Here is a 16,166-nt window from a genome sequence, read left to right as displayed (position 1 = left end):
AGCCTTTTGCATACCACCCACAAATCACTCCTGACATGAACCAGCAGGCTCTGCCGCCAGCTGGGCAAGCGCCCTGCGGAAATGAGTTCCAAATGTTCGGGCTGTCGGCCCCTTGCTGTAAAGTAGTAACGGCAGGGAGGGAGGGCAGCCGCTTTGCTGGCAAGCAGAAAGCTGCTCTTGCTGTCGCTCTGGGATTTTATACAACATAAATAATGCCCACATGTCAGACGGCCTGGCTAGGAACATCCAAAACCACCATCTATAAGATTTGGTGTAAGACTCAATTTCAGAAAACTGCATCTTCCTGCCTTTGTGAAGCCAACTACCAACTTAAGGTTCTAAGAATTACAGCAGGGTTTTAAGCTACTTAAACTTATGTATAACACCAATGGTATTTCAGATTCCCAAACTGCCAGAAGAGACAAAAAGGGTTGGGGGTTGGGGGTGGGGGGCTGAGGGAGGGAACACAAAAACAATAGCCACATGAACTGTAAACTACCTAAATTCCCTATAATGTTCTTAGTAACAATACATTTACAAACCAATAGTCCTAACAGATGTGCACTTATCAGAGTCAGGAAACCGTCCAACTGCTCAGGGACAAATGGCAACTTGCCAAAGTGCACAGGAAGCAGAGCTAGGCTCTGACTTTCTTGTGCTCAGGGCAAATGGCAAAAGGAAGAGGAGGGCAGAGCCATGGCTCACAAGTACGCACAATGCACTTGACTATCACCCACCGGAGTGTCTGGTTCTGGTGTCTTCCTGCTATTTTGACTTGAGTGGAATCCACCTTTTTCTCTTGACAAACAGCAGCCTCTTTGTTACAGAGTGAGACCTTTGTGTCCCCACAGACATTCATAAAAAACCTATATTCTCCTCCATCAGCTACATAGGGGGACCCTAGAGAAAACACAAACCAGCAGAGTGTTTGTTCACCCATCAGAAAATGTAGTGTTCTTTTAGGTAAACCCAAGCCCATCTCTCCCAGCTAGGCTCCTCCTATAAACACTGGAGGGAACAGGGGCCCACACACCTACCTTCTTCATGCTGGGCCAAGGGACTAAGGTCAATAGCAATATCATGCTGCTCACTGCTGAGGGAGCAGGTTTCACTCTCCAAGTAATCTCTGTGGCAGGCATACTCAGTGATCCACTCAACTTCATAGCGACAGTTGGACTTGGCAGTGAGTTTAGGAATGGTGCCCTATGGGGAGCAATGTTAAAGGATGCAATCCGAGTTTTATGCACAATTCGTACATACTTCCCATATTCCAGGAAAGCCCAAGGACAGACTGTTAGAACTCTGTATGTGCCTGCATGGGTATGCACATGTGTGCTATTTGAGAGCAGGGAGTGGGAGAAGCATGTATGTATGCGGGTGCGCACACCCATGTGTTTGGGAAGCATGTATGTGTGTGGGTGCACATACCCATGTGTATGGGGAGCATGTATGTATGAGTACACTCACCCATGTGTATGAGGAGCATGTATGTGTATGAGTACACTCACCCATGTGTATGAGGAGCATGTATGTGTGTGAGTACACTCACCCATGTGTATGAGGAACATGTATGTGTGTGAGTCCACTCACTCATGTGTATAAGCCACATGTCAACCTGAGATGTGTTCCTCTAGTATTTCCCACCTTACTTGTTTGTGTGTGTGTGTGTGTGTGTATGAGAGAGAGAGAGAGAGAGAGAGAGAGAGAGAGAGAGAGAGAGAGAGAGAGAGAGAGAGATCCGCCTGTTTCCTAACATACCCTACTCCCAGCACTGAGGTTACAGACATAGGTGTCTGAGGTTCAAACTAAGATCCTCATGCACAGAAAGCAGTTTGCTGGCTGGGCCATCTCACCATAATCTAAAACTTTTTTTAACCTTTTTTCCTCCACTGGACTTGTAACTGTACTTAGTTGTAACCCTTTCAGATCACCCTGAGTAACACCAGCTTCACTTAACAGGTCCACTCTGAACTGTGTCACTGGAGAATCATTACAACCCTGGCAGGCATTGTGGGTGGCTCCCAACCTTGTGGCTGAGGAATATTGCCATGCGAGAGCACCGCCATCTATTGCCTTCCAGATCCCAGCATGATCATGCACACCTATTATGCCAGCACTTGAACACTTAGCTCTGTGGGTTTGAGGTAGGCCTGAGCTGACTTACGCAGCAAGACCCTCTCAAAAGAACGAAATGTGGGCTGAGGAGATAGCTCAGTCAGTACTGTGTCTGCTGAACGAGCATGGGAACCTGAGTTGAATGTCTGTGCCCTTTAACAAGCCATGTGTGATTGTGTGAGAGTATACACCCTGGACACACAGTGCTGAGGAGGAAGCGTCCCTGAGGCTCAATGGCTGGCTAACCTGGAAGAATCCGGTAAGCCTCAGGTCTCAGTGAGAGACCCATTCTTGAAATAGCAGGGTAGACAGCTACTGAAGAACAACACGCAGGGTCCTCTGGCCACCATACACAACATAAGCACACGCACTGTGCACACAGTACCCCCACACACACACAACATAAGCACACGCACTGTGCACACAATACCCCCACACACACAACATATGCACACGCACTGTGCACACAGTACCCCCACCTTCCCCCACACACACACAGCAGCAGGTGGGATGGTTCAGCAGGTAAAGGTTCCTACTGCTAAGCTTGGCATATGATCTGAGTTCCATCTCCAGGACACCCATGGTAGAGGAGAACCAAGCTGTCCTGACCTCCAGATGTACACCCTCACACATGCATGTGCAAATAAACAAGGGTAACTTTAATGACTCTTTTAAGAAGGTGCTCCAGATGAAGCTAAGATTTCTCCAGTTCAGGTTGGAGAGATGGCTCAGTGGTTAAGAGCACTGACTGCTCTTCCAGAGGTCCTGAGTTCAAATCCCAGCAACCACATGGTGGCTCACAACCATCTGTAATGGGATCTGATGCCCTCTTCTGGTGTGCCTGAAGATAGCTACAGTGTACTTATATGAAGACAGCTACAGTGTACTTATATATAATAAATAAATCTTTAAAAAAAAAAAAAAGATTTCTCCAGTTCAGCAAATGTACTCTACCACCTTGTTCTCCAGTCTTTGGTAGGAACTAAAGAGGAAGCCTGCAGGTTTCCAGCTCATGGGTCAGTGTCTCCTGTTTAACTCTTAGAGAAACTAAGCCACTGGACTGAGGACCAGGAAGCCGTACTGCTTCTAGGCACCTAAGTTCCCTCAGGATTTTCTAAGCACCTGCTAGAGACCAGTCATGGTTCACAGCAGATCACACAATTAGCTGGCAGAACTGCAGGCCCAACCCTCCTCTGCTTCCCAGCATAAGTCTCAGTATAGCCTGCCAAGGAGCTGCAGAGCTGAGTGGCGAGATAACACCAGAGACGCACATACTACGCAGCCAGCCGCGTGCATGGCCAGAAAGCAGGCCCAGGTGGCATGTGTGCTGTGAGAAGAGGAGAATAACTGATCGCTAATAGGCAAAACCATTCCCAGGGCAGGGAGGAGAGGTGGAAATTTTCTACAACTAAATTGTGGTAAAAGATACAACTTAAGCAAAAATGCTTAAGGACCCATTGGCTTATACAACAAAACAGGTAAATTTTACAATACATAAAAATCCAATGATCTGTTTTAAAAAGGATACAACAAGAAAAATACTTATTAAATACCAGCTGCTAGAGCACTCAACAAGTCAACAAACGTTGTACAAACTTCCAAGGTCTGTGGTGGTCAAGCAGAGTCAACACAAACACTCTGTCCAGGCAGCAGCTTGAAGAACCACCTCAAGGCCCACAGACAACACCAAGAGATGCCTTGGGGGTCTTGGAGGAGGAAGGAAACAAGCAGACTTCTGGTACTTAATCATTCTGGTAGAAACTGTTTCTTACCAAACACAGACCCCCCCCCCCAAAAAAAAAAAGAACTGAACTGCAGCCTAGAGCAGCTCACCGGGATGAGATTCCATGTCTATACACACAACTGCAAAGTGCACATGAACCCTCCTCACATACATTCGGTCATCAGATGGTAGCCATCAAGCTGACAGAGATAGGAAAACTAGACAGGGGTGCTCAAAGGCAAGGTAAGCATCAATTTGGCTTGTATCCCCATGACCTCCATACATGTACCAAACAGGTCAGTGACTGACCTAAAATCAGAGCAAACTCCATGTATATTCAGCAAAAAAAAATTCAGACTTCTATCTACTACAAAAGGGCAGACACATACCAAAACAAACAAACAAACCCCTCCTTTTCTCACTTGATTGGCAAACAAGCCTGGACAAGGCTCATGAAGATGACTCAAGTGACTCATGACATTCTGAGGTGTAGTGTGAACACTTAGGTCAAACGAAAGAGACAAAATGGAGGACCTTCTGCTTACTGTCCTGACATCAAGATGTGCTGATGTGAACACTTTTGAGTGTAACCAGCAGTGCCCTGGGATCAGGTGACCCATAACACTTAGAAGCAGGGGCTAGAGGGTCTGAAGAAAAAAAAAAAAAATCCAGGCTCCAAGAGTCATGCAAAGAGACCCTTTTGGTGACCTCGTCTCCCAGCAGATCTCCTGCCAATGCCCTGGCTCTGATCCTTGTGGGTGTAGAGTGTCCAGCACGCTGATCGACCTGGCTAAGCAAAACTGAGGCTGCACCAATTAACCTTGTCACTCTCAAAGGACATATGCAGTGGAGCCAAGATCCCCTCAATGACCTCCCCAACACTGGGTGTGGACACGGACACGGGGGTTGGTTGTGCACTGGGACATCAGACTTGCAACCTGCCTGGTGCCACTACCTCTAGCAATGGTCCCTGAGTGATCTCTGCCACTGGATGGTGGTGGCGTCACTCAGAGGTGGACTGTTAGGTTGTTAGGCTTATTTCACATGAGTTATCCTCCCTTTTATTACGTATGGACAATAAACTATGCATTCAAAACAGACACCTGACTGTCTGCCTCTCTCTGAGACTTAAAAGCAACTCCTCAGCAAAGCAGTTGTTGGCATGCCCAAGGCCCTGGCTCTCAACCCCAGCCACAAGCACATAAATAAATGAAATGAAAATTAAAGCGGCTAAGAGAGTGGTCAATCTGCCTGTATCTGTGAGTGAGAGGGATGGCAGGCAGGCAGGCAGGAAATAAAATGGGAGACAGGACTGATTTTCTCCCACAGGAATCCCAAGCTTCAAGGCTGGGAAGACAGCTCAGTTTGTGATGTTACTGCCATTCAATTTTGATCTCCAGAATCTACTTTTTAAAAACCAGACATCGGGAAGCACAGACGCTGTGGTGCACAGCTGGAATCCCAGTGCTGGGAAGGCACAGACAGGCAGATCCCTGAGGCTAGGAGATCCCTGAGGCTTCCTGAGCAGATGGTCAGCATAACTGGTTGTGGGAACCTCAGGAATGACATCCTAGGTTTTCTCTGGTCTTCACGTGTACCTACAGACACAAACTAAACTCATACATAGGGCACATATCACTTGGGCAAATCTGTGGGTGGGGAAATCACATCTTTAAAGTCACAGAGGGACAAGTCACTTACCTCTCTCCGCTCAGATGGGCACACAAATGTTACTGTCACTGCAGGGCTGTGACCATTACAGAAGTCTGGCTTTTCTCCTTCTTCCTTAACATAAGTCAGAACGAGCCTGCACAAAAGCCATGTGGAGAAGTTACATTACATAAATGTAAGTTACATTCCAATAGATGCACTGCCCTACAAGTCAGCAGTGAGTGGTAGGGTTGGGTAGCAGAGGAGAACAATTAAACAACTCCACCATATTTTCATGTTTTAACAAGAACATAAAAGTATAAACTTCAGTGTAACTTCCTGTTGAAAATCAAATAAACATGATCAGTATGCAAACTAAAAATACCAAAGGGAACTGCCTGCATAAAGGAATTATTTTTTAAGGAACCTAATAAAACAAAACCAACATTAATACAATTTTGCCCACAAGGTCACATGACCTCCCTCTAACATCTAAGTACAAACCAAAGATCTTTGTGCAACCTGTCAACCTGTGATCGTCTGGTCAAGATGGCAGACACAACAGCTACAGGCTAAGACTGCCGTTCCCAAAGCCCAGCCCATGCTCTGCCAGGAAGCAGGAAGCATGAATACTAGTCACTAGTTCCCGAGTCACCTGTGGGACGTGCACCTATCTCGCATACACCACCACACGTGTGCTGACAGTAGACAAGCCACACTGAGCCTGGCATCCCACATTTCCCCGAACCCTCAGCCACCACCTGGGCCCTCCATCACCAGCTTGTCGCTCTTGACAATCCCTCCCAACTCCAATGGTGCAGCCTTGACAAAATGCCTCAACACAACTACTGAGCCATAAGCACATTAAAGAGGTTAACAAACGAACCTTCATGTGCCAATTCTGTTGTTCGTGATTAGATGAGAACACAGACCAGAGAAGGCTGGGTAGACATAAGGAAAAGATGGCCACTAACAAGAAAAGAGGATAGGACACACAAGAAACCAACCTGTCTGTAATCAGGCCCTAGTCTCTGAAATCGCAGCTGAGGAAATAAAGTGCTGTTGTTCAGGCCCAAGCCTACAGTGTTTGCTTACGGCATTGTGAGCATGTTAACACAGACACAGAAAACTCACAGCATTTTCACAACACAGGCCCTGCTCCAGCAGCGTCTGTTCAAGTCTGCAATCTAGTACTGCATCAGTTCCCACAACTGCCACAGGGCAATCAGGCACCCGGGACAGCCTGCAAAGACAGGAACCTAGCATAACTGTCCTCTGAGAGGTTCTACCTAGCAGCCAATGGGAAGAGATACAGAAACTCACAACCAAACATGAGATGGAGCTCAGGGAGTTTTATGGGAGAGTTGGGAGAAAGATTGAGGGACCCAAAGGGGACAGGGACTCCACAAGAAGACCAACAGAGTCAAGTAATTTGGACCCCGGGAGCTCTCAGAGACAGAATGGCCAACAAAAGAAGAGTGAACACAGGCTGGACCTAGGCCCCCAGCATGTATATAGCAGATGAGCAGCTTGATCTTCATGCAGGTTCGCCAAACAACTGCTGCAGGGGCTGACCCTGAACCTGTTGCCTGCCTGCCTGCCCATGGATCCCAGGCCCCTAAATGGACAGCTCTGCCTGGTCTCAGTGGGAGAGGACGCACCTAGCCCCACAGCAACTTCGTGTGCAGGACTGGGGTAGGCTGAGGTGTTAGCACCCAGAAGAGAACTTCCCCTTCTCAAAAGAAAGGATGAAGGGGAAATGGGGGAAGACTTGCGTGAAGGGGTACTGATACTGGGTTGTAAAGTGAATAAATAAATTTTTATTTAAAAAAAAAAAGCTGTGGGGTTTTTGTTGTTTATTTGTTTGTCTTTTTGCAGGAACAACGGGGGCGGGAGGGTAGCACAGGAACTTGTGTATATAAAATGTGGTAAGAGATGGTGCACATACATGTGCCCTGGCTAAAAAGAAGCCACATCTCAAAAAGGCCACCAGCAAACTGCCCCACCTATCTCTCCAAAAGAAAGATAACCCCGCAAGTGATAGAAAGGAAAAAACATGAGCAGGGTCAACAATTCCAAGCTACCTTGAGTTAAACAAAACTGTCTCACAAAGCCAAATAAATGCTACCTAACAAATCAAGCAAAAGAGCAGCAGGGGAGCGGCCTAAGACCAGACAGCGACCAGTGAGTCTGCCGGCAATGCAACAAACATGCTTCCCTCCCCAGTTCCAAGAAGACAAATTCTTTCTTTTTGTATCTTTTCCTCAGAATTAGTTGTATTTGCCAGTATTCATTTACCAACTATTAATTGTATAAAACAATGGGTCTCACAATGTCATCTACACACACACACACACACACACACACACACACACACACACACACAGAGCATTCTTTGATCATGCCAGCACCCCCATTAATTACCAAGCTCCCACTCCCTTCTCTTCTCCATTAGTCCCGCTCCCACTAAAAGGCAGGCTCTCTTGCTGAGGACCTAAAATGAGCCACCAAGGTGGCCAGACTTACCTGTCCTTGCTCAATAGCTTCAGCCCCTCCTTGGGCCGGCCAACATCAAATGCCTGGTTCCCCTTCAGCAGACAGGCAGCAGTGCCAGCAGGGCAGACTCTCAGCTGTGTGCTGGGGTCCCGAAGGGAGTCTGCAAAACATCACATAAGATTTTAAAGCACAAGCAACAGAAGTAGCATCACATGGATCCTTGGGGCCAGTCTCTTAAGTAAACAACAGATTTTCACAATCTCCATCTACTGTGTTCTGAGGCTCTGCATGAGAACTTTCCACATAACATGTGGGGGCATCACGTACCACTCTGCCGTGGCATATAAGGGGCCCAGCTGACAGACATTCCTGTCACCTGTGTTTACGAAGTGTTCACAGTCTAACTTTAGCACTAGCCCTTTAAGTTTGAGACACTAGAAAATGAGGCATTCTAGGGACAAGCAGAAAGTCTCTTGTGTCAATGGAAAGACACCACAGACAGGTCTGGGCTCACATCCTACAGGATGACTCCCTCCCTTCCTCCCTCCCTTCTCTGTCTCCGGCTCTATCTCCCCTTTCCCTTCTCTCCCTACTAGACATTTTACTCCTCCACTAGATGCTTCCTCCTCCCCAGCCCAAAGCTCCAAGAAACTTCAGAATGATTAAGGCTGTAAGACTGAACCACTAAAGTGGCATCAGGCCAGAGTCTTAAACACCACTGCACATGTAACGGTAGCATATCCCCAGGACTCAAAAGCCACCTCAGCCACAGTGGGAAGGGTGCCCTGACTCCTGCCACCCTCTGGAAACTCAGATCTAGCTACCTGCTTCCACCCACAGCAGTGGTCCTTTGAGGCTACTACACCCACAGGGTCTTGATAGCAGAGAGACTGCCTGGATCCCGAAGGAGGAGAGGCAAGAACCAAATCCCCAAGACAGGAAATACCAGCCGGGTCTAAAGTAAGTACAGGCGTTAGGTGCCCCTTCAAAGTTAATTTGGGGCTCTGGGCAATTTCCCGGGGCTAAAGAATGAGCAGTGGGGGACACACAACCCCCTTTAAAGACTATAAAGGCTGATTTCTCCCAAACTGCCAGATAATTGGGGAGGGGGGAGGTCTAAAATATTTAATGAATTAAAATAAGCCTCCAAAGAATTTTTTTAAGGGACATAAATGTATTTTCCAAATCAAATTCAAGGCTAGAAATGTCAGTGTTTTCCAAACTGAAACAGCGGCTGGCTGTTGCAGAAGTTAATAGCCAGACTTAAGCTGCTGCAACGCTGCGGGAAAATCCACAGTCATCGCTGGCCACTGGCAGTTCTGGGTGGAGCGAAATTATTATTGTTTTAGCTGTTAATCAGAATACACAAGTAAGAGGGACTGTGTATGTATACAATATAAAGAACTATAGATCAGCCATATACCCACCACCCACTAAGATATCATGTACTAAACTGGCTTTTATTCCTCCAATGTTTTTCTAAGACCAACATCTCATATATATTGAGAAAGAAACGTAAGAAAAGTATGCCCTCTTTTCTTCTTTCTTTTTAAATTTCCTTACTTGGTAGTACAATTTCTTTATGGCGTGGTCACAGCTAGCACATCAGAAAGACCAGTCCTAATCTACAGGGTTCCCAAAGTTGAGTCCATTTGAGAAGCACAAGAACTAGGGAGGTTAGCAAGCAATAAATAACGCAGCATTTATAGGTAAATACTGTACCACGCTTCTAAGATAGAGGCCTTCATTTACAACCCCTGGTTATCAAGGAGAGATATGCTGGCCTCTCACACAGTCCTTTGGAGAAAACCAGAGAGGCCATCCCACCCCAAGCACATACCACAACCACATTCTTAGAGCCTTGGTCATCCCTCAGCCCTTTTACCCAGCCTCCAACTCAAAGCCAGGAGGCTTGGGTAAACACAGAAAACTCAAACAAGGCTCACCATGGAGCCCCAAATCCCAGAGTATCAGGCAGAGGAACCTTCCAATAGAGGAAACCTCCAGCAATAGCTTGAGTAGAATTTGTAGAGTTGGTGGAAGGAAAGAGTGAGATTGGCTGAGGGAGACAAACACAGCTCTCCAGAGAACACCTTTCAGGACAAAGCTTTCTCAGAGACTCTACTGAGGATGTACATGTCAAGGGGCAGCGCAGGCACTGGCCACACACCCCACCCTCTTCCTAGGCCAGCTCTTACCTATGTCTCTACACACATTGATGAACAGAGATGCGTCAGCGTCAGAGTCATCCACCAGGTAGCCGCCATTCAGCTTGATCAGTGGGTTCAAATCATGCTTCTGTAACTTGTCATCAAATACATAGCATGGCACCTGCAGAAGCAGAGAAACAGTGAGGCACCTCCTTCATCCCACGACACAGGCAGCTAGATCACAAACGTGTGATGGACAGAATGCACAACAGTGATTTCTGTCCCTTATGTATAGAATAAACACGGTTCTGTCAGGCATGGTGGTACAACTCTTTAACCCCAGCACTCCGGAGGCACAGGTAGGAGAAGCTCGGTGAGTTCAAGGCCAACCTAGTTTATACAGCAAGTTCCCAGGCCAGCGAATAGTGAATGAGACCCTGTCTCAAAAAACAGTTCAGCCCTCTATACCATTTCCGAGGTCTCTCTCCCCTTCTTGAGGCTGTATGTCTCTTCTTTTCCCTGTCCTAGACCACTTCCTTCAGCTACAAATATCCGCTGACTTACAAGGATCTTTTCCAGTTTCTGCATCTCCCTCAACTACCTTCCCATCTCTGTAGCTTAAAGGAAAATCCCTGAGCCATCCCTGTCCTTTGTCCCCTCTTCCTAACACTGTTACATCTGGGTGCCTGTCCCTCACCACACCAAAGCCGTATCTGCCAGCTGACTTTGCCTGTTATCAGATCTGAAGCTCATTTCCTAGGCTTGCCCTGGTCTCATGACCACAGCCTAAAGACTCCTTCCTTTTAGGTTCCTGTGCAGAGACACCTGGTTTCCCTGCTACCTCAGCTGCACCCTGGAAACATGCCCCCACCACCAATTGGAAATGCAGGGTGTCTCTGGAAGGAACGCTCTTGCCACACAAGCCTGAAGACCTGAGTTTAAAGGGTGGAAGGGGAGAACCAAGTCCATAGTGTCCTCTGATCTCCACATGTGCATCCTGACATGTCCACCCACGGGTATTGTGCACATGCAGTAAAACAAAATTTAAAATAATAATAAATACAGAAGTGCTCCCAAATTTGCAACGGACCCTACTGCCCTGTAGTGGGGGTCACCCTGGCTAAAATACCTGCCAGACAACCCAGATCTAAAGGGTCTATTGCTCTTACCACACTACCACCATTGCTACCTGGACACAGAAATCATTTCAAAATACTCAAGTGTGCTTATGACTTCTCCCAACAGCATGCTGTCCTCCATCTCAGTCAATGGGGGAGGGGGACACCAAGTGGCCTGGGGTCAAAATCATGACATTTGACTATGACCCATATCCAAATGGTGGCTAGTTCTGTCAGTCTTCAAAGTCAGTCCTTCATGTCTTCACTTCCTGTCACCTCCACCTGAGTCGCCACCTTTGTCCAAACTAGCAGAATCCAACAGTCGCCAACAAGTTCCCCAATTTAGCTTAGATCCCTCTCCTACCCCATGACTTCACAACCACATGATCAATCTTTCAAAAATCAGGACACACATTCCCTGCTTTAAAAGGTCCTTACTCCCAGCTCCAAAAAAAAAGAACCAAAAAAAAAAAAAAAAAAAAAGGTCCTTACTATGCAGGAAGCAAAAGCCAAACTCTACAGGGCTGCTAACCTCCTCCACACAGCAGACAGCCTCCCTGCCACACACTATGTGTGGAGTACCTGTGACAGGAAGGAGCAGGCAGAGAACTCCAGTTAAACACTGAATTCCTAGGAAAATGGTGGCAAGAAGTTTATCTAATTGGGCTATAGTCAAAATCAACCAAGACACTGACAGAGACAGAGCCGTGTAAACATGAGGACACCCGAGCTATGTAATGATTTCCAGACCATTTCAAAAAGCCAGAGAGAAGAGCAGACCCAAGTATCCCAAATCCGGCAAATCAGTGTCACAACATAAGCAAGAACACACAGAAACATCCCCTCCGAAGGCGACAAGCCATTGGCCCTCCAGTCAGGTGAACGGAAGCCAGTAGCAGAAGAAACAAGGTAGCAATCAATGTTGAGAATGGAGCTGGGACAGAGTTCTACTCTACAGGCTTTACAGGCCCCCATCAGGAAGGCTAGCTATCACACTGCTTCTCTCCAGGTCAGAGAAGACACCCCAACAGTGCACCCAGAAACTCCGTGGAGGCTGTCGGGAAACATGGGGGATGGAATGCTAAGCACACAGTCACTCGTCATGCGGCCTGCCAAAGAGTTGGTTTTCCAGCCCCAACACAACACACGGAGTTAACATGGTTGGTGTTGTTTTATGTCTGCTCACCTCACTTTCATAGCTTTAGTCAGACTACCAATATGCAATTTATGTCTCCCAGCGCACTAGGATAAGGAATGTAGAAATACAGTACTTTAAAGAAATAACTTTCTTAAAACCTGTACGAGCAGCTCTGAGTAAAACAGTAGTTCAAAGCCACCCCTGGCTGAGACGAGGACAGCTGTAACCCACAGGGCACGGCCAGGCACTGTGGCTAGACCTGCAATGCCAACACTCAGGGGGCGGAGCATCTTAGACGCTCTTCTCGTCTTTGAAGCGACTTAAGAAGGACGGTTTATTTTGGCTCTAGGTTTCAGAGATGATAGAGGAGTGGGAAGCCACTGTCACATTTAATCCACACGGAAGTACAACACACAAGGATGCTGGCGCTCAGCTCACTTTCAGCTTCCCACTCACTCCAGGACCAAAGCCCACACAATGCTGCCTGCCGCCCACACAGGATGGGTCCCTATCTCAACCCTCTGATCCGGAAGTCCTGACACGGACCCTAAGGCTTATTTCCATGGTAATTTTAAGTCTATCAAGTAGACAATCATGATTTAATCAGACCATGAAGGCAGAAGGATTACAAGTTTAAGGTCATCCTCAGCTACATACCAAGTCTGGACTACCTAGGCTACAATCATCAACATGAGATACCTCATGGGCAGGAAGCAGGCACAGAGGAAGATGAAGCAGTCAGGTTTGTGAGGGCCAAAAGGGAACAGGACAAAAGCTAAATCCAAAACAGACTGTGCTGTGCTGTGTGCACCAGAAGCTGGCCTAGAAGAAGTATTTTAACAATTAAATCTCACGGTATCACTGCGCAGACGGAACCTCACCTCCACAAAAACAAACTTTACCTCACGAGACTATACTAATTCAAACCTTTCCCTCTCCAAGCTCCTCTAAAGTCCTCCCCTCCCCCTCTCCATCACAATCCACACCCTTTCTGTCTTTCAAGCTCTCCAGAGTAGATCTCATGACCAAATAGTCTCAAACCCCATTACCTCCTTATCAGCTTTAAATATGTCTTTCTTGCAGGCTGCAGTAGTCCTCCATTCGAAGTAATGCACACAGTCTGTGGCAGTTACAAATTCAGGAGTTCCCTATTTAAAAAAAAAAAGATTGTTAACATACCACTCAATAATACAATTTTGTTTTTAAACTTAAAACACTGGAAAATCCGCTGAAAATACCAGTGCAACAAGAGGAAACATAACTGCTTACTTCAACAGGGTTACCAAGAACATCCCTCAAACACAAAAGTTGGGAGATGAGAGTCTCCATACACCCTGTCTGACTGACTGCCCAGCTGCCCCAATTCCACAGGCAGAGTAAACTCATGGGAAATTATCCCCCAATTCCACAGGCAGAGTAAACTCATGGGGATTATCACTCGCCTTCTTCTCAAGAGCCAAATGGTCTCTGAACCAAAAAAAAGCAGAATCAGAGCCAGAAAGTATGACTTCATACATCCTGTAAGGAGGTCCCTGAGGAGCCCATGAACACTGAGCCTGGGTAGACTCACCAGATCCCACCCCAGACAGCCCCTTCTGGCAACCAGACCACTTAACTCTAGGTAAACCCTGCACGGCAATAATTAATTTCTACCTAACCCATGAGGAAGACCAAGGTGTTCACCTCCAAGTCCTGTTTCTCCTACAGTGAACACCAAGTTCTTAAGAACAATCAACAGAAGTAAATCCGCAGCTAGCTTGCTCTGCAACATGCCCTCCATGGTTCATGCTGCCACAAATAGATTTTAAGATCTCAGTTTGTACAATAGTGTGGTTATAGGTTGGTCTAAAATTAACATTCATCCTAACTCAAGTTTCACTCCAATTCTAACTGGCTTTAAGATTTAGTTGGTGGTTCTGGATGGTAGTGTGATGTGAAGGTAAATTGTGTATGTGGAGGGGGAGGGGGTGGGAGGAAAAGGGAGAGGGGGAAGAGGGAGGGGGGAAGAAGAGGGAAAGGAGGAAGAAGAGGGGGAAGGGGAAGAATAGGGGGAGTGAGAAGGAGAGGGAGAAATTTAGTCATTTATTCCTCCAGGATCAGAATTCCTCTAACAAGAACACCAGAAGGGGAGAATGTTCCTAATACGGAGCTTGAAAAGGGCCCCACTCACCAGGGTCTTCCCACACAGAAATGTAATGCTAGTCTGGATTCTGTGCTCTGAAGGCTGGCAGCCCGTAGTGGTGTTAAATTCCAGGAGTGATTTGGCTGAACTTCTCAAAAGTGAGTCACCTGTTTGGAGAGGAGAAGAATGAACACACAATGAACAAACATACAGGCACGTAGGCTCCTCTCTCACAGATAAGCACTAGGCAAGCCAGGAATGTTAAACATGCAGGGTTGTCTCTTCAAAGGGAGAGGAGATAACCTGTTTCCAGCCCAGAAGGCTGGGAGCAGGGGTGGTTAATAGCCTGGTGAGCTCTGTGCTATCTCTGTATAGCCAGGCCACAGCAGCTGCCCCAGACATTTCCTGTGAGCCTTCTTCCTTAATCGATAGAACCGGATCTGTATGGAAGACTTCACTTGAACCTCACAAAAGATTCAATGTAGTTATAAGTAAAGATTTATTGTACAGATAGGATTAAGTTAATTAAACCAGAGAATTTTTTTTCAAATTGTGCATTGCTTAAATATGCCTAAAATAAACTGTAAGAGTCTCAAATTTTGAACCAATACTGGCAACTGTTGAAGAGAACTGCCTGCTTATCTCCTGTAAAACTATCTTTTTGGTGGCTTGGGAGGGCATGAAAACCTCCACGGGAATGGCATTGCCTACTTTGCATTCAAGCAGTGGAGAGACTAAGAGAAGTGTATCTCTCTGTGCGAGTTCGAGGCAAGCAAGGGCTACTCATCAGACAAGTGCTTAAAAACATCATACATAACCATAATATCTGCTACTCAAGTCTGCCTGAAATATCTGGTCTCTCTGGTATTCCTTCAAATCTTCCCAACCTGTTCAGCAGGCAATTTATAGAAACACTTCCAGGGCTGTAAGGCCATCAAAAGCACAGGCTCCAGGCTGGAGCAAGAGGAGGAGCCCTAGACTGGCTGACGAGGTTGGGCTGAGCAGAGGGGAAATTAAGTGACACAGTTGGGGCGGAACTTAATAATCTCCACCCCCTGCCGAGGCTCCAACGTTATATCTATCCCTCCTTGCTCTAGCGGGCAGCAGGAAGCACAGCACCGCCAGTAACCACGCAGACATCCTGGAGAGCCGAGGTAAGCTAGGGTTCCGCGCGTGAGGGGCAATGCGAGGGGAAGATTCTGTACTTGAGGGTAGGATTCCATGCGAGGGGAGAATTCCACGAACGAAAGGATGATTCCGCGAAGGGAGAGCTCCACGGGAGCGGAGGACTCCACGCGAGGTGAGGGTTCCACACGATCCGGCAGCTCGAGGGCTCCAGCTAAGAGTTCCAGGCTGCGCAAAGGCTCCCCCGCGTGAGGTTCAGCGCCAGGGTGAAGGTTTCCGAGCTGCATGAGGACTCAGCACTCGGTTGCCCCGCAGCTCACGAGGGTTCCAAACTACACGAGGGCCGGTCAAGAGCCGCGCAGCCGCCATGCCGCGTCAGCAAGAGGAGAAGGGAGGGGAGGGTCCTGCGCGCCTGCCTGCTATACGCAAGGGTAAGGCTCCAGAGGGTTACTGGCGATCCACAGCACGAGTGTGCCACGCTGCGAAAGGGGGGAGGGGGTTCTACTCCGGGCTGCACCACGCTACTGTG

General features: G+C 47.4%; 1 protein-coding gene and 1 long non-coding RNA gene across 3 annotated transcripts in view; one reads left to right on the top strand and one right to left on the bottom strand.

Moving 5' to 3' along the window:
- The window catches only part of Igf2r (insulin-like growth factor 2 receptor), an 88,411-nt gene that overhangs the window by 42,900 nt on the left and 29,345 nt on the right, over positions 1–16,166 (bottom strand). Inside the window, 7 exon segments of one of the 2 annotated variants that reach the window (NM_012756.2) lie at positions 738–900; positions 1,038–1,203; positions 5,540–5,645; positions 8,015–8,144; positions 10,183–10,315; positions 13,440–13,538; positions 14,561–14,679. In NM_012756.2, the coding sequence (NP_036888.2) occupies positions 738–900; positions 1,038–1,203; positions 5,540–5,645; positions 8,015–8,144; positions 10,183–10,315; positions 13,440–13,538; positions 14,561–14,679 (916 nt within the window). 2 annotated transcript variants of the gene reach the window in all.
- LOC134482693 (uncharacterized) overlaps positions 15,615–16,166 on the top strand; it is a 79,430-nt gene continuing 78,878 nt past the window's right edge. Inside the window, exon 1 of the long non-coding RNA XR_015649422.1 lies at positions 15,615–15,666. This is a non-coding gene — a long non-coding RNA (uncharacterized LOC134482693). The remainder of the gene's footprint in view (positions 15,667–16,166) is intronic.

Source organism: Rattus norvegicus, chromosome 1 (assembly GCF_021556685.1).
Source record: "Rattus norvegicus strain SHRSP/BbbUtx chromosome 1, alternate assembly SHRSP_T2T, whole genome shotgun sequence".
In the NCBI taxonomy this organism is placed as follows: domain Eukaryota; kingdom Metazoa; phylum Chordata; class Mammalia; order Rodentia; family Muridae; genus Rattus; species Rattus norvegicus.
This window is presented reverse-complemented; position numbering and strand designations above follow the sequence as displayed.